Source organism: Sorex araneus, chromosome X (assembly GCF_027595985.1).
Source record: "Sorex araneus isolate mSorAra2 chromosome X, mSorAra2.pri, whole genome shotgun sequence".
Classification (NCBI taxonomy): Eukaryota; Metazoa; Chordata; class Mammalia; order Eulipotyphla; family Soricidae; genus Sorex; species Sorex araneus.
The window spans coordinates 269,575,082-269,594,261 of NC_073313.1; the positions used below are offsets into that span (position 1 = coordinate 269,575,082).

At 51.8% G+C, this 19,180-nt stretch overlaps 1 protein-coding gene across 2 annotated transcripts in view; it reads right to left on the bottom strand.

Annotated features, from left to right (window-relative positions):
• GAB2 (GRB2 associated binding protein 2) overlaps positions 1-19,180 on the bottom strand; it is a 156,217-nt gene that overhangs the window by 34,564 nt on the left and 102,473 nt on the right. For both annotated transcript variants that reach the window (XM_055119801.1, XM_055119802.1), the window contains exon 2: positions 14,036-14,336. In XM_055119801.1, coding sequence (XP_054975776.1) covers positions 14,036-14,336 — 301 coding nt within the window. The remainder of the gene's footprint in view (positions 1-14,035; positions 14,337-19,180) is intronic.

Genomic DNA, 19,180 nt, shown 5'->3' on the forward strand with positions numbered 1-19,180 from the left:
TTTGGCGTGTATTTTTACATATTTATAGTCCCACTCATGTCAGAAAAAGAAAATTGAACCCCACAGAAACCTGAAATTAACTGAGCAAGCCTTGTATTGGTCACTTTTATTCCTGCTGCTTAGGACTGATCACTTGCCAGGTAATTGATATTGAGTCGAATTCAAAAAGCTATAGCACAGCCGGTAGGGCGTTTGCCTTGCACACGGCTGACCCGGGTTCGATTCCTCCCTCCCTCTCGGAGAGTCCGGCAAGCTACCAAGAGAATCTCTGCCCGAATGGCTGAGCCTGGCAAGCTCCCCGCGGTGCATTCGATATGCCAAAAGCAGTAACAACAAATCTCATAATGGAGACGTTATTGGTGCCCACTCAAGCAAACTGATGAACAACGGGATGACAGTGCTACAGTGTCTTTCTTTAATTTCTAATTTATGTCAGAGATACTATCATGGCACCTAATGAGACACAGTTTAATTAAAGTAGAAGGCCTTTGGGGCTGGAGAGGTAGCACTGTGAGCAGGGAGATGGCCGTGTATGTGGCCAACCCGGGTCCGAGCCCCAACACTCTATTCACCCGATTCATGTCCCTCTGAACTCCACTAGGAGTGATCCCTGAGCCCAGAGCCAGGAGTGAGCACTGAGTACCGCTGGGTGTGGCCCCCCACCCAACTGAACAGTGGGAAGCTATTGTGCAAACCAAAGGCCCTAGGACAGAATACGGGGGAAATGAGGATAATTCCACGGGGGAAGAGGATGCAAACCAGAGACGGGGAAAGCTCCTGGGTCCCAGAGAGCAGCCCCGTGTCTCTGGCATCTGCCCCCAGATGCCCCGAGTGCTGAATGGGACACAGCGAACAGAACTGGCCTCACCTGGAAACGTGGGCAGGGAGGACCCAGGGTGGGAGGAAGCACGTTGGGGCCGACAGAAGCAGAGTTTCTGCAGAAACACAGCAGAGACCCACCCTGGGCGGTGGTCTCTCAGCCACTGGGTCCAGGCCTTGGTGTGTGGGTGGGTTTCCACAACGGGGCAGCAAGCAGGGAACAGGGGAGAAAGAGAAAGTGATTGCGGGCACACACACACACACACACACACACACACACACACACACACACACACACACACACACACACACACACACACACACACACACACACACACACACACACACACACGGAATCCTGATTACATGAAAGGTTTAAAATCTGCTCCTATTCGGCATTACGAGAAAACACTCTCTCTCCTCCCTCCTTGCTTTCTCTGGGGCAGGGCCGGGACACCGAGAAAATGTCCAGAGCACTGGCCGGCAGGTCCCTGAACTGAAAGCTCTGCTTTGGGCCAGTCTTTTCACACTGTGTCCTGCCCACCCACCCTCCCACCCCCCCGCAGCCCCGGGTCTATGAGGTGAGGAGCCACCAGGCCAGGCTCCAGCTGGGCCGCATGGCCTCTCCCCTCCTCCCTCCTCCCTCCTCCATCTCATCTGCTTTGTTCCCTGCAAGACCTGGCGATCCAGCCGTGCAAACAAAAAATGAAGTGTTTGAACATCCCTGTGTGGGTCCTGAAACCCTTTGCTGGCCATGAAGACACTTGGATCTCCACACAGCCAAACCAGTAAGAAACGTGAACTCACACACCAGCCCCCTGACTCCTGACTCAGACCACGAAACTGTTACCAAATGTTTACGTCATAATTAAAATGTTCAGACGGCCTGGAAAGGCAGTGCAGGGGCCAAGGCGGCCCTGACCTGTCCCCGGTACCACATTCCCCAACCCCAATATGATGGGAACAGTTCCAGAACCCCTGAGAACCACTTGGGAGGCCCCCGGTCCAAGGTGACCTTGCCACTGAATGCTCAGTCCTGACTCACCCTCAAGCTGAGGGTCAGTGTTAGATTTGGCTTTGGAATATGCTGTGAGGTCAATTTAGTATCATTCTTCGTTCAGAAGCCCCTCATAGGACCAGAGTCTGTGTGTTGGGGCCACAACCAACAAGGTGTTTGAGGGCCACACAGATCTTCCAGCTCCCCACCCTCACAGTGCAGACCCAGCGCGTGATCTCAGCTGCGATAGAGAAGGAAATCAGGTAGATCAGGGCAGGCGAGAAGGCTCAAGGAGGCGGGGGAGAGAGGGGGAGAGAGCAACACAGAGAGAAAGTGAGAAACAGAAAGAGAAAGCAACAGAGAGTGAGTGAGAGAGCAAGCGAGCACAGAGCTGAGGCCGGCTTCTCCGCTCCCCCGCAGGCCCGATCAGGGGCCTGGTCCAGGTGGATGTCGAGGCGGAGGGGAGGCGGCTGCGGAGAGCATGTGTCTCAGCCTTGGGCCTACTCTCGGGGTGACCGGACCCAGCTGTTAACCAAAAGCAACAAAGGAAAACAGCAGGAGGAATGCCTGAGACTTCAGGGCCCTCAGAAGAACGCTTTCCCTTTCTTGGGGGAAGGCCCCAGGACTTCAGGTCTGGCTGGATGCACGCTGGCTGTTTATTTTTCTCTGAGTCTCCATGGAGAACAGGGTGGGTGACCGGGACAGTGGCCGCCGCCTGGAGGCTTGGCCGGGCCTTCCCCCCACACTCTGCTCTTTCAGGGACCTGCATCAGCCTGGGAGAAGACGCACGCCATCGCCTCTGGAAGCTGGGAGCTTCCGACAGGGTGCCCAGAGGACCCGAGAGACCCGGGGTCAGCTGGAAACAAAACGCCACTGAGGCAGAGGGGAGAGAAGGGGGGAAAGCCTCTGACTGCCGGCCCCAACCCTCCGCCAGTCCTGGCCTCGCCCCAGCTCTCCCATGGCTCTGTCACAGAGAGAGGGGCCCCCCGGGTCAGCAGTGGACCAGATCAGTCAGGCTCTGCAGCAGCCCTTCCTGCTCGAAAAAACGGCCATGGGGTCAGAGGTCATGATCTTAAAAACACTATCCCTCTCTCTGGAGGGGAAGGAGTGGATAGATCCGCCCTCCCTTCCCAAACAACCCCCACAGCACACGTCTCCCCTGCAACCCAACCCTCCTCAGAGTCTCCTCTGTGGCCCGACTCTCCTCAGAGTCTCCACTCGGCCCTACTCTCCTCAGAGTCTCCACTCGGCCCTACTCTCCTCAGAGTCTCCCCTGCAGTCCGACTCTCCTCAGAGTCTCCACTGCGGCCCGACTCTCCTCAGTCTCCCCTGCAGTCCGACTCTCCTCAGTCTCCCCTGCAGTCCGACTCTCCTCAGAGTCTCCACTGTGGCCCGACCCTCCACAGAGTCTCCACTGCAGCCCGACTCTCCTCAGAGTGCTCCTGTGGGCATGGCTGGGTCTCAGGCAGAGCCCAAGGGCTTCAAATAACCCTGCTGTTGTTTTAAGTGGGGGATGCCCTGGTCTTGGCTCCAGAGTGCGGGTAAGAGAAAGGAGAGTGAGGAGAAGGGAAAGAGACAGGCGAGAAGCCAGGGGCCCGTGTCGGAGCAGAGGTACAGAGGAGGGCTAGGGGATGGCAGGGCCAAACGCCCAAGCTGCCCGAGTCAGAGTCAACAAGACTGAAAGTCCCCAGGAGACCAACATAGAAAGGCGCCTGTCCAGGGGGCAGGGTGTGGGGCGGGGCAGGAGGCTGTACGAGAGGGACCCTCTGAACAATGGTGGGGGGGAACCGACACTGGGGTGGGATGGTGCTGCAATACTTTATGCCTAAAACTCAACTCTGCAGCCACACAAAACTCAACTATGAATAACTCTGTAAATCACAGTGTTTTCATAAAACAACGTGGAAGGAAAAATAATAATCCTGCCCTTGTCGAGTTATTGGAGAAATGCAAGGATTCTTTAAGGGGGAGGGGCAGCCTCGCCCACCAGATCTGCAGATAAGATGGGAAGAGAGAAGGAGCGGCCGCAGGGTCTCTGGTGGGTGGTGAGTTCCCTAAAGGGACGGGTGAGCAGTGGGGGGGGGCGGCAGGGGCTCGGCCACACTCCAGCATCGGCCCAGACTGGCAAGCCACTCTGGTCGCATGGCTCTGAGCTGCTGCTCACGGGTCGTGGCTGGTGACAGGCTCTGCCCTCGCACGATGCTCCTGTTGGTGCACAGACGCCGTCGTGCCCGGACACTCACTGATGTCCCATCAGCAGCCCCGCGATCTGGGTCAGGGCACAGAACCCGGAGATGGGGGTGCTGGGGGTTCCTGCCCGCCACAGGTGCAGGGCCTGAAACGTGGGTCCCTGGTGCTTCCTCAGATGCCAGCACTGACAGCCTGCCTGCTTCCCCGGGACCCTCGTGCCCAGCGGCGGCTGCAGGCGTCCAGACCAGCTTCCTCAGGAGGTTCCTGGGGCCAACAGGGGGAAACTGAGTAAGCGCGTGCGTGCGTGTGTGTGTGTGTGTGTGTGTGTGTGTGTGTGAGTGTGCACACATGAACAAGGGGGCTAACTGGTAGGACAGGTTGGAGGAGTCCACAATGAGGAAAAGGTTTGCTCGAGGTGTCAAAGTTCTCAGAAAACAGAGACTTAAGTTTCATGTTCACATTTATGCAGATATAGAACTGTCTTTGTGACCGCAGCCACCCATGGGGAACTTAGACCAGAGCTGTGATTCTGGATGCTCTCTCTCTCTCTCTCTCTCTCTCTCTCTCTCTCCCCCCCCCCCTTCCTCCCTCCCTTCCCCCCCCCCTCACACACACACACAGACATACACAGACACAGATGCACACACACCCTGACACACAGACAGATGCAAACACACACATACACAGACACACACAAACATACACAGACACACACACACACAGACACAGAAATACAGACACGCACAGACACTGACACAGATGCACACAGACACACAGACACACACACACACACACACACACACACACACACACACACACACGACGCCTTGCAGGCAGGCCTTGCAGCACAGGGCCTGAATAGAGGCAGGGAGGAGCAGGAAGGACTAGCGAGCAGAGGCAGGAGGCTCTCCGAACAGCTGAAGACTCCAGGGCCCATGAATAATTCATCAGAGGCTGTGCTGAGAGCTGGGTTTTGTGCGTGTGGTACATCTGGCTGGGGACAGCTGCCCGCGGCCAGGCCACAAATGTGCGGACTGGGCAGGCTGCTCGTAAATGCAGCTCAGAGCAGCTTTCTGCGCCGCGACTCTGCCCACCAAGGCTATTTTTGCTTCTGCAGGGAAGATGGGGTTTTTATTTCACGTGTGTGAGGATGTACACATGCACATGTCCACTGAGTCAGAAGCAAAACACGTGCGTGACAGGGACCCGCATGGCACCTGTTCCTCAGACTGCCTTCCTTGCTGAGGCTCATCCCTGGTCCCTGCTGGACAGACAGCCCTGCCGCACCCCTGGCCTGGCCTGCATCCTCGAAGGCTTGATCACAGGCATTTCTGGCTGAAATGTGTGAGGGCCTGAGGGAGGGTGGTTGGAAGAAGCTGGGACTAGCAAGAACAATAAAAACGAGAGACACGCCATCTGCCACAGAACCTCTTTCAGCTGGAAGGCAAAAACAAAGCTTAGGGGGAAAATGTTATGGGTCCGGTCTAACAACTGAACAAAGCATGGCGAGGGAGCGGAGGGGGAGGGGATGTCTGCTTGCAGGAGGTTTTCCAGAGCGAGATTTCCCTACAGGACCCAGCAGCGACGGCTGATCTCACTCCGAGCCCGGGGGCACTCTCTGCTGAGAGGCCTGCGGGGACAGGAGCTCCCACCAGGGCCGGGAGTCAGAGAGGGGCTGAGCCCCCAGCCACAGAGGAAGTGAAGCACTACCTACGCCTGCCTGGCGTGCGACCACAATGCAAGGGATGGCCTCTGTCTGTTCGCTTGTTTGGGGGCCACACCCAGCGGTGCCCAGGATTTACTCCTGATTCTGCGCTCAGGGGTCAATCCTGGTGGTGCTTGAGAGACCACATGAGGCGCCTGGGGATGGAACCCGGTCGGCCGCGTGCAAGACAAAGCACCTACCTCTGTGCTCTATCTCTGACGCCAGCAGGCAGGGGTGGATTTGAAGGCAGGCGACCTTGCCCGCAGCTCCAGAGATCACCCTGTCTGCTGAAGTGAGGCCGCGGGGAATATTCCAGCCCAAGGACAGGAGAGGAAGGGAACCCCGCCCACGAGGGGGACCCAGGAAAGGGTGTCAGGAAACACACCCCAGCCGGCAAACAGCACTGGGGACGAGGGGGCACGAAACCTCCCGCACGCTTCGGGCAGCTGCTGGTATCCCAGTGGGTCAGGGGCAAAGCGAGGGCAGAAGCGATGCCAGGTCTGATGAGGGGTGGACGAGGCCCAGCCCTGCCGCTCTCCAGCGGAGTGGCCGTGAGGTGCACATCCCTGTGGCCTGCAAGGGGCGGTGTGGATTCACCTGTGCGTGCTGCTGGCCCTCAAGAGGCCTGGGGGCAGCGGCCAGCAGGGGTCCATCTGGACACAGCTGAGGCATGAGAGTAGACAGAGAAGAGCTTTTGGGCAGACCGAGTACAATTTCTCTCTTTTTATCTTGCTTTAGTTTGGGGACCACACCTGGCGATGCTCAGGGGTTGCTCCTGGCTCTGCACTCAGGAATCACCCCAAGTGGTGCTCAGGGGACCATATGAGGTACTGGGGACCGAACTGGGTTCTATGGGTGCAAAGCAAATGCCTTACCCACTGTCCTATTGCTCTGGCCCCTCTTTCTTTTCTTTTTTTTTTTTAAAGTGAGCCCTGGGGGTAGAGTGATAGGACAGGGGTTAGGGCACTTGCCTTGCCTGTGGCCGACCTGGGTTTGATCCCTGGCATCCCACATGGTTCCCCGAGCATCACCAGGAGTGATTTCTGAGTGCAGAGCCAGGAGAAATCCCTGAGCATCACCGGGTATGGCCCCCAAACCAAACCAAAATCAACCCTCCCTCCCCTCAAAAAAACAAACAAAAAAAAAACACCACCCAAACCAAAAAAACACCAATCCTTTCTGGAACTGGACCGACCTGTTTTAGTTTTTGTGCCACATCCAGCAGAGCTCAGGGACTGCTCCCAGTTTGGTGCTGGGGGACACTCAAGAGACCGGCTGAGGAGCTGAGGACCCCTGGCCTCCTGCAGACCAAGCTCAAGCTCCAGCCTGCGGTTCCCTCCAGCTCCAGAAGGAGGAAATGCAGCTGCGAGTGTGACAGATCCAGTGTGGGACCTGAGCGGGGCACCCTGTCGGCACCCAAGTAGCCTGCCTGACATTCTGAGGAACACACAGCACCGAGGGCAGACTCGCCCGGGTGCCTTCCTGCGGGGCTGGCGGACGGGACCCGTCTACAGAAGGCTCCTAACGATGCGGTGTCGGCTACACGTGTCTGAGGCGCAGGGAGAGGCCTAGAGAGAAATCCTACACACGGACACTGGCCGGCGTGCCCCCGCTCTGCTGGCCAAAGCATGGCCTGGCTAATAAAACCACCCCGTCACAAAAAGAAAGTGACACTTTAGGAAAATCCATCATTTACTACCCAAAGCTGCTGGAAAGACACTGGCGGGAGTGGCCGTGACCCCTAACTTGAGCGGTGCCACAGGGCTGGGTTTCCCAGACCCTACACTCGCCTCTGTCCCACTTCCTCTTGGACACGGGACCCCGTGCCCAGGAGGGTGGAGGGTGCTGCAGGGGGCGAGTGCCGTAGGACACCACTCCTGAAGTGTGGCTGCTCAGCCATCCCAGCACCCCGCCAGGAGGGAGCCCTGAGCACCTCTAGGCGTGGCCCCAAACCCTAAAAATAAGAAAGTATTACTAATAATCATGAATGCTTAATAAACGGTAACTATTTTATAATCAATAATTATGTTATTATATTGGTTGCTATATTAGTAATTATTAATAAATAAAATCAGCTATACTAATTGATAATATTAATAATATTATTATCCTGCCAAATAAAGGTGGAGTAGAGGCACGGTGAGCACTGCAGGGGGTGAACTAGGGACTCAGGAATTCCTACGGGGAGAGAACTCAGAGAATGAGTGCTCTTGCACTGGTGTCTGAATTGTACCAAGAACTTAAAAGAAAAAAAATACCATACAGAAAGAGTAAGAATTCAGATTAAAAATGGCTTTCCTCAGTGAGATGAGGAAAAAGATTTATGCACACCAATCAGGCTTTTGGGACTTCTCAATCGTATGTGTTTCCTTCTGATCCCTCAAAGAGTCAAATTAAAAGCAGTTTCCTTTCAGCTATTTCACACCCCACCCCCGATCCTAGGAGACTGAGGTGGTCCCTGGAACTAGTTCCGACATTTATAGGAGCTCTGAGAAAGAAGGGAAGGGTCTTCGCTTCTTCCTGTCTGCTCGGTCTGTTGTTTCATTTCTCTTCTTTTCCTTCCCCCACCCACTCAGAGCACATGTCTTCTTTATTTACTTTCTGGTGGGGGGCATCCCAAACTGTGCTCAAAGGTGGCGGCGGGCGGGCGGGGGGGGGGGGGCTGAGTGCTCTGACCCCTGGCAAGAGCTGTCCCTTCCATGCTGGGGCCCTGGGCCACACCAGCAGAGCTCAGGGGCTATGCGGTGCCAGGAACGGAGCCCAGGGCTTCCGAGGGCCAGAGAGGCCCTTTATCCATTCATGGGGAGTAAGACAGAGGCCGGACCATGCAGTGTGTGCATGAAGCCCACACTGACACAGATGCGGAGACACAGGAAATGCCAGCTGAGAGGTGAGGACTGCTCGTGATCACAGCAGTCCTGGGGCTGTGTGTCTGAGCCGCCGGCCACGTGACAGAGCCGGTGCAAACTGAAAATGCTCCCACGTTCAAATATTAGTAGCTGATACAAATAAGGGGAAGAGTGGGTGGGCCGGTGAGGTGAGGTGGGAAGTAATAAGAAAGGAAACAGTTCGTATTTACCCGGCACCCAAAGCCACCTACAGATTCAGTGCAACCCCTTGTCAAGATTCATTTTGGTGGCATTAAAAACACAAACAAAAAGGACACAAAAGAAATCATCTTAAAATTTGTATGAAACAGTGAAAGCGGGTGCTGGAGTGATAGCACAGCGGGTAGGGCGTTTGCCTTGCATGAAGCTGACCCGGGTTCAATCCCTGGCATCTCATATGGTCCCCCCAGGTACCGCCAGGAGTAATTCCTGAGTGCAGAGCCAGGAGTAATCCCTGAGCATCGCTGGGTGTGACCAAGAAGAAAAAAAAAAAGTAGAAGCTCCAGAAAAGCCAACTGCAAATAGCCCAAAGCATTCAGAGATAGAAGAACAAAGTTGGAAGCATCACACTTCTGAATGCTGTAAGTCATCAATACGGGACTGGTATAAACAGACACATGGACCAAAGATGGGTTAGGGAGGCAGTACAGAGGTTAAAGCATGGACAAACCTGCTTTGATTCCTGGCACCCCACTCCCCCGAGTGCCACCCCATCTGGTCCCTGGCACTAGGTCCCTTGAGTTCTCCCAAGAGTAATCCCTGAGCACAGAGCCAGAAGTAAACTCTGAGCAATGCTGGGTGTAGCTGAAAAAGACACACAGCCCAGTGGAACTGAATCCCAAGTCCAGAAATAAACTCGTGTATGTGTGGTTAATAATAAGACAAGGGAGCCAAGAAAATGTTCCAGGAAAAAGATCATCCCTTCATCTGAGTGGAGTAGGGAACCGAACAGATGTGCGGGAGAGAGGAGCCAGCCCTGCCTTACACAGCCACACCACCAACTCAGAAGCCTCCCGAGACACAACTGTGGACCCAGAACCATCAACATCCAAGAAGAAATGTCAGAAAAAATAGCTCCCTAACACTGGTCTTGGCAAAGGGATGTAGGACATGACAGGCAAAGCAAAGGCAACAAAAGCGAAAACAGCAAGTGAGAAAACGTCAGATTAAAAAGCATCTTCACAACACCATCACCTACAAAAATGCAAAGCAAACCTAACGAACAGAATTTGCAATATGCATTTGCAAACCACATAGGTGATAAGGGGCTAATATACAAAACATATGAGAAACTCAGTGTAATGGTTAAGACACACAAAACAAATCCCCCAAATAACTCTCAATTAAAAAAAAAAAAAAAGGCAAGCCAAAGGCCTGAATAGGTATTTTCCAAAGAAGACATTCAAATAGGCATCAGGTAAATGAAAAGTGTGCTGCATTACAAATCACCAGGAAAATGCAAATCAAATCAAAATCACAAAGAGCCACAGCACACACCTGTTAAATTGAGATTATAAAATGAAAATGAGAGCTGATGAGAGCTGATGAAAGCTGGTGTGCACGGAGAAAGAACAGCCCCTAAGCGCACTGTCGGTAGGAATGTAAGTTGGCAAGAGACCATGAATGAAACCGGGTGGCGATTCCTCAAAAAATTAAAAATAGAACGACTATATGATCCAGCTGTTCTGCGTATGGGCACTTAGCTGAAGGAAAGAAAGTCACTAGCGTGGAAACTTATCTGTAATCCCATATTCACTGCCAGTGACAAACCCCATGATGTGGAGACGGGTGGATGAATGGATAAAGAAAATGTAACCCAGATAATGGCAAATTACCCCGCTGCAGAGGGAGGCGGAGAGCTTGCTGTTTGCAACATGGAATAACACCCGGGGCATTAAATCAGACTATAGAAGACAAACGTGCGATGATGCCACGGCTGTGTGGCTGTAAACCGCAGGAAGAGAGCATGGGACAACCTGGAACTGTAGAGAAGTTTAGGCCAGTCCCGAGGCCAGGGAGCCTTCCACCTTTAAAAACAAATGAAACTTCAAAACCAAATGGACAGAAGCAGAGTTGGTTCTGAGCAGCCTGGAGCAGGGGTGGGGGTGGGGGTGGGGAGGGAAGGAGAAGATGAACGGGTACAGACTTCCAGTCGTCAGATGGAAACAGCCTGGCATGTGCTGTGTGGCCCCGCCACTTTCTCAACAGCCCTGAGCCACAAGTCTGAAAGTCACAGACAGAGTGAATCTTAAGTCCCCTCATTCCAAAAAACAGATTTTTCAGCAACGCTGCATGGCACAAAGGTTAACCTGACTTTCTGTGGTGATCGTTTCACTACGGAATCGTGTGGCAGACCTGGGGCCAAGATGAGGGTATATGGCAACGTCTTGAGGAAAAAAACCAAAGCACCCAGCTGCGTTCCTTAAACTTACAAAGCTAGAAAGAGGCAGGACTTGCAGGCGAACAACAGGCGTGTCCGACCTGGGCAGGGAGAGGGGGTTGTCCTACGAAATGCACAGCTGTGTGCCCTGGATGTAAGCCCAGGGGACCCAACCTGGCTGGCTCCTGAAAGCACCCCAGGAACTTAGAAATACGAAACCAGAGGTATAACTTACACTCCATAACTGTCACCATTTCAGAGTACGAAATTCAGCAATTTCTTAAATACAGCCACAAGTTCTCTTGGCTGATTCCAGGACATTTGTCACCAAAGCAACTCTGCATTCATAGCAGTTCCACCCCACTCCTTCCCTGTTACCAACTTCTTGTCTCTAAGGATCTGGAAATGTCGCATAAATAAGGTCACAGACTAGACTATTCTCTACCTTCTGCATTTAGCATAACAGGTTTTGTTTAGTTTTGTTTTTGGTTTGGCTTATTTTGTTTGGGGGCAATGAATGCCCTGCGATGCTCAAGGGTTACTCCTGGCTCTGTGCTCAGGGATCATGCCTGCTGGTTCTTGGGGAACCATCTACAGTGCCAGGGATGGAACCCGGGTGAGCTGCATGCAAGGCAACTGCCTCACCCCATCCTAAATCTCTAGTCCTCTCCTCTGCTTCTCACCACTGTCCTCATGCAGTCTTATCCTATCCAAGATCACCCAGCACCTTTAGGGCGCATGTCTTGTATTTCTTCCATCTGACAGTTTCTCAGTCTCGCTAATATAGACGTATGCATACATATTGTACATATATATACTGGCTTTTGGGGCCACACCCAGTGATGCTCAGGGCTTACTCCTGGCTCTGCACTCAGGAATTACCCCTTGCTTACTTTAGGGAAATACTAAAACATTATCTAAAATGGATGAACTTTTAAACCATCATGGACTAGAGAGATTGTGGCAGGTAAAGCATGGCCACAGCCAGTCCAGGTTCCATCCCTGAACTCTGCCAGAAGCAAGCCCTGAGCATTGCTAAGTGTGATCCTAACTGGCCCTTCCGCCAAAAACAAAAAAGCAACATGCAAAACGCACATGAACTGGTGCTGGAGAGATAGTATAACAGGTAGGGTGCTTACTGGTACACAGCCAACTCAGGTTCAACCTCCAGCATCCCATAGGGTCCCCCAAGCACTGCCAGGAGTAATTCCCGAGAGCAGAGCCAGGAGCAACCCCGGAGTATCAACAGGTGTGGCCCTCTTTCCCCTAAGAGATTCACATGGACTATAATCTAATAGCAGTATTGGACCAACTGATGCAAACAGCCTCATTTTGATAACTGGTTACAAGAAAGCTTAACATGAGGAAGGCTTAGAGAAGATATATAAGAATGTGGACAATTTTTGCATCTCTCTGGAAGTCTAAAAATATTTCAAAACAGGAAGTCTTTCAGGGATGCAGATTCTGAAAGTCTGAGCGGAAGACTTCAGTCTTTCTAACAAATTCCAGCAAAGGCTGTGTCTCTGCTCCATCAGCCCCACTGGGGGTTCCGGGGCTCAGCGGGTCTTCAGCTGACTTGTGCAGGACAATCACTGAGTGGGGGTCTTAAAAGCCAGACCACTGGGCTACAGACTCAAGCTTCTGATTCAGTAAATCTGTGGAACGTTCCAAAAAATGTGCATTTCCAATAGATTCCCCCAAGATTCTGAATTGCTGATGAGCTAAGAATGATTTTGCTAAAAATGGTTGAAATTTGATAAAAACAGGAATCTGAAACAGACTGTATGTGGCAGAAAACATTTCCGAAAAATAACTGCTGAGTCCTAGACTCCTTGGAAACAAGTTCTTTAAAGACACAAATCCTGAGGCTGTCACACAGCGGGTAGGGTGCTAGCCTCGCATGTGGATGGCCTAGGTTTAATCCCCAGCACCCCACATGGTCCCACGAGCCCAGCCAGGTGTGCTCTCTGAGCATAGTCCACTGTGGCACCCACCAAAAAAGAAAAAGACTTAATCCCAGAGCTAGAGAGGTGGTCCAGGGCTGAAGGCACCTGCCTTGCAGATGACTGACTCCAGTCTGATTCCCAGCACCACATACGTTCCCCTGAGAACCTCCAGGAATAATCTCTGAGCACCCAGCCAGGAGTACCACAGACTGTGTGCTCAGATAGAAAACGTCTTTTCAAAAGCCAGACCACCACAAACATACAAAAATGATACCAATTTCACCTCTCCAATTCTCAGCTAGTTAGGCTTGGCTCTGGGCATCAATAATTTTTATTTTGGGCGCCAAGTTTTTTAAAGGTTCTTTTCAAATTCTTCTACACAACCAGGTTCAAGAACTGCTAATTAGGACCTCTGCCTGCTCTGGGTCATAACCTGCTCCCTAGTCACCTCAGAATGGGAAAGAAACCCACACAAGCGTCAAAAAACACCACTTCTGCAATGTGAAACTCATGCCCCAAAGCTGGATCATTCTTTGGTGAAGGTTAACACCACCTAGACACAAACCAGTATTTCTGCTTCTCAGCTGCCCCCCCCCCAAGTGAGCTTAAGTGAACTGATATACAAACATAAATGCATCTATACTCGCTCATGCATGGAATGAGTATTGAGTTAAGTACATTTAAGGAATTCAAAATTCCTCTTAAATGCATGGAACAGTCTGAAACAGGTGGACGAGAGGGCACGAGGGAGGAGCAGAGAAGGGACGACGGTTCACACAACCCTATGGGCTGGCAATACTGAGTGAAGAGTGAAGTAGAGATACTGAGTGGAGAGCACGGAAATGCAGAGGCCTGGTCGGAGTGGGAGAAAGGCGCAGGGCAGAGAGGTGAGGGGATACTTGATGTACCCAAAGAAACAACCCAAGGACCCAAGGAGCTTTAGCTTCACCCCAGCTCCAACATTTTTTTGTTTCCCATTTGAGCAAAACTCAGATGGGGGGATTCTGCTACTATGTTGGTGAATCCCTTTGTGCTCTCGCCCCTGAACCGCAAGAGCCAGGCTTCTGGCCATGGTCCGTGCCCCGTGCCTGGCGAGTCCCGGGGCCCTACCTGTGCTCTCCTCAGCCTGGTTGAAGCCGCAGATCTGGCAGATGCTCTGGACCCACTTGTTCATGTCCTCCTCCGTCTCGGCCACCAGGTAGAAGGTGCGCTCGCTGGTCTTGACGTCGAACACGAAGCTGTCCTGGAGCTCCTTCTTGTTGAAGGTCAGGCCCGCGTCCACCTGCTCGCAGAAGTTCAGGTTGATGCTGCGCAGAGGCTTCTTGGAGTGGTCGTTCTTGTAGTACTCCAGGACATCGGGGTCGCCGCTCATCCGGCCGCTCCGCAGGATGAACCAGCGCTTCTTCCAGGCCTGCGTGGAGGGACGAGAGGGGGTCAGGTGTTACTTGAACATCTTCGTGTGGCTTTCCTCCGAGGACTAGGGTCATCCCTGCGCCTGCGGGCTGGTACAGGCTCAGCCACACTTCACTAGGGGACAGTCTGGCACGAGGTGCATGGCTGTCCCCCACTTTGGAGAAAGGCAGATGAGGACAAAAATGCTCAACAGGCATGTCCTCTTCTCCCGGAAGGGAGCACAACACGATACACGCCATAACCAGGCCGCCGGACCCCGTGCCAGGCTGCTCCATTCGGGGCACCCCAGAGGGGGGCGGGTGAGAGCTCCCCCCCCCGCCCCAAGGGACCCAGCCCCAGCAGCTGAAAACCTCCAGAACTCAACTGCTGCCATGCCCACGGCCCTCTCCACACGCTCAGGCCAAGCCTCTCCCACACGTGAACGTATTCCTGGACATCGCATACCTCACACCGCCCATACTCCAGGAGTAGCGCACTACACTTCATGGTTTAAAGCAAGAGGCAACCAACATTGAGAGAAATATTTTTCTTACATATATATACATACATATATATATATATATATATATATATATATATATATATAAAACACAAGGTTAAATCTTTAACATGTTAGTGATCTCTTATAGAAGGGTTTAATGACCCCTGGGTGAAATACAATAATCTTCACTCTTTCCTCTAAGGAAAATTTTTTGTAGCATTTTCAGTGGTTTTTCATAACAAACAATACAAAATAAATTATTTCAGTTCTGCTTTGGGGCACGGGTTAGGGTTCGGGATGGAAACATCCGAAATATGGTGGTGGGAAAGGTGTAATGGTGGTGGGATTAGTGTTCAAATGTTAAATGTAATCAAATATTGTGAGCTACTTTATAAAGTTTTTTAAAAAATTAAAAATGCTCAACAGACAGCTACGAATGCTCTAGACTGGAATACAGACTCCACTTCACTGCTTGCTTAAGCAGGGTGGAACCTGCAAAACTCTGAACAGCTCAGCTTACGGACCGGCCCCTGCTGAGACCTGGTGAGCTGAGCCATGCAATGCCCAAGAGCCTGGCAGCCACCGGGCCCACAACCGTCTCCCGGAGATAGTCGCTCTTCGGCAACGCCACCTTTTCTCTCCTGAACCACCCAACACCACTGATGCTCGGTATTTAATTCAAGAGGAAACGCAGCAGTCAAAAGAGAGTTTATAACATGGGACCCTAACTGTAATAAGTGAAAATGAACAAATAAAACCAGTTTGCTAAGGAGGTGGCAATAGCTCAGGGTGATGGTGGAGAGGGACTGACACGGTGGTGAGTTTGGAGCTGGAACACTGTGCGCCTGAAGCTGTTATTGTTAGTCTTGCACATCATAGTGCCTAAATAAAAGTAAAATTTGAGAGAGAGCCGCTAGTGTCTTTACCACACTGACCACCCGTCCTGCATGTGTGGCCGAGTCCTTGTCATTAGGGAGCAAAAGTGGGTCATGTGAGCTCCCCCTCCTGCACCCCTTCTCTCTGACAACTCTCCCTCTCTCTGAAATCGCTGTGCGTCCTGCCCTGCTGGCATCAATCCCATGGGGACGCCAGCCTTTCCCCTGCCAGAAAAGGATGAAAATCTGGTCTTGAGGAGTTGGAGAGACGTAGAGCGGGTAGGGCACTTGCCTTCCATGTGCCCAGGTTTCATCCCTGGTACCATATGTGGTCCCCCAAGACCCGCCAGGAGTAACCCTGAGCATACTTGGGTGTGATAGCAAAACCAAAGCCAAAAAGAAAGAAAAACTGGACTTGCTCCTACATCCCCCACTGGCGAAGACCGCCCTCAGAGTTTCTGATGCTAGCAACCTGGTCTCTTTTTTTTGCAAACAGTTCAATCAGATCACCCGACCCTCAGCCACAGTTCCCAGTGCAATGCTGTGCTGTCGAGTCTCGGGCCTTACTGATGTCTCAGCAACACCTGATGATGGTTTCTGCATCTATTCTCTTGGAGAGTCTCTTGCCCGCACGCCTGGCTGTCTTCCCCAGAGCCCCTTGGAGGGGATGGGTTCCAGCTTCCCTCCCCACCCCGAGCAGAGCTCCCAGTGGCCGAAGACCACCAGAACCTAGCCACAGCCATGCTCAAGGCCCCTCTCCACACGTTCGGACAAGCCTCACGCATGAAGGAACCCAGGTGTATGTAATCCCATCAATGGTCAACATCCAGAGACTTAAAAGCAAGCTCCCAGAAGGATATCTTATTATCTACTCCCTCTGGGAGAAACTGGCAAGCTTCTGAGAGTTTCCTGCCCACATGGGACAGCCTTGCAAGCTTCCCATGGTGTATTCATATGCTAAAGCCAGTAACAAGCTGGATCTCATTCCCCTGACCCTGAAAGAGCCTCCAATGTGGCATCGTTGGGAAGGCCGAGTAGAGAGAGGCTTCTAAAATCTCAGGGAAAGGATGAATGGAGACGTTACTGAGCCCGCTCGAGAAATTCGACGATCAACGGGATTTTGTGATTGTGTGATCGTGATTCTTTTGGAAGAACATCCTTTTTCCTCGGCTCCAGTGCTGACTCTCATTTCCCGCCTGTCTCTCCGGTTCTGTTTGTCCACCTCTGGCCCCACTCCCCCACTCCCTGCTTCTATGTACATGGGGCTCAGACCTTTTCCCTGCTTCCACCCCCCAGATGATTTGGTTCATTTTTCAAAACTGTGATTCCAAAATTTGTAACTCCAGTCCCAGGTCCAATCCATCAGCTGAACACGAGGCCTGCGACGGCCCCTTCATTAGAAGGCATCTCAAGTGCCAAGTGTGGGGCTGGAGTGACAGTCTTGCAGGTGGCCCATCCGAGTTCGATCCCCGGCACCCCATATGGTCCCCCGCGCACCTCCAGGAGTAATTCCTGAGTGCAGAGCCAGGAGTAACCCCTGAGCAGTGCCAGGTGTGACCCAAAAAGCTCAAAACAAATCAAATGTCAAGTGCTCAATAGTGACTCCTGGTTGCCACCAAGGGTGCTCTCCCTGCACCCCTTCTTGTTCAGTTAATAGCAACTGAAGTATTCGAGTGGCCTGGGGCCAAAGTCTTGGTTTGGGGTCAGAGGGGTAGTACAGGGGTTAAGGCATTAATTTTCCATGTAGGCACCAACCCGAGTTTGATCCCTGGCACTGTGTAGGATCCCTCGAGCATCAAGAGTGATCCCTGAGCATAAAGCCAGTAGCCATCACTGAACACCACCAGGTGAGGCCCAAAACCCAGGATCAAGGCTCAGTGACTAAGCTGATAAGTATGTAAACTGGTTCAATTTTTTAAAAAAATCAATCAATGCAATCCACTGTATTAACAGAGTACAGAGGAAAAACCATGTGGTCTTATCAATCAATGCATGACAAGCACTTGAGAAACTTTAACACCCATTCATAATTAAAAACTCCTCCAAATGGCAGTCTTTTATCCATTAACATTTTAAGAGTACAACTGCAAAGTGAGAGAAAATATTTACAAAGCACATGTTCAATTGGGGATAGGATCTAGGGCATACAAAGAACTCCTTAAAAAGCAACAATCTTATTAGGACTCGGGCGGGGGACACGAGGAGACATTTCACTAAGAAAATCTACAGATGGCAAATAAGCACAAGGAAAGATGTTCCACACCATGAGCCATTTGGGGAATAGACGTGAGCACAGTCTTATCCCATTTCTATCTTAACAAAACAGTGGCTGGAGACACAGTGCAGTAGGTGGGGTGTCTGCCTTGAGTGCAGCCCACCCAGGTTTGATCCTCCCACATCCCACATGGTCCCGGAGCACTGCTGGGAGTGAGTTCTGAGTGCAGAGCCAAGAGTAACCCCTGAGTATCCCCAGGTGTGTCCACAAACCAAAACCAAACCAAACCAAACTAAAATAGACAGACAGACAGACAGACAGACACACACACACACACACACACACACGAGTTACCAAGATAAAATGCCAGCCATGGGGCAGAGAAAATGGTCACTCAGACTGCTGGGGAAAATCTGGAAGGCAGAGCCATGCTGGAAAACCATCTGAAAATTTCTTACAAAAATACTATACGGCTGGAGCATAGTTCAGCATGTAGGACATCTGCCTTGCATGAGGCCAACCTGGGTTCAATCCCTGGCACCCCATATGGTCCTCTGAACCTGCTAGAAGTGTTCCCTGAGCGCAGAGCCAGGAGTAAGCCCTAAGGATATGGCCCCCAACAAAACAGCTCTCTCTCTCTCTCTCTCTCTCTCTCTCTCTCTCTCTCTCTCTCTCTCTCTCAATATATGCTAAACACTATGGCCCAGCCATTCCTGGACATGTATCTCAGAGAAATGAAGATTCATTGTTACACAAAAAACTTCTATACAATATCAATAAAGTTTATTGACAAGATCCCCAAATGAAAACAATTTAGATATCTTCACCCAGACCAGGGCTGGAGCAATAGCACAGCGGTTGGGCGTTCGCCTTTCACTCGGCCGACCTGAGTTCTATTCCTCTGCCCCTCTCAGAGAGCCCGGCAAGCTACCGAGAGTACTGAGCCTGCGAGGCAGAGCCTGGCAAGCTACCCGTGAGTATTGGATATGCCAAAAACAGTAACAATAAATCTCTTAATGAGAGACATTACTGGTGCCCGCTCAAACAAATCGATGAGCAACGGGATGTCATGTCATGTCATGTCACCCAGAACAGAGAATGCTAGAATAAAGAATAAAGGCACTGGCACATACAAAATTCTGACTGGGATCTCCATAAAGCTCTCCTTCTGCTGAGTGAAGAAAGTGGACTTACAGCTCAGAGGACTCAAAGTGTGTAAAAGACAGTGACAGAGACGCCCTACAGCCTAAAAGCACAGAACCAAGGAACGG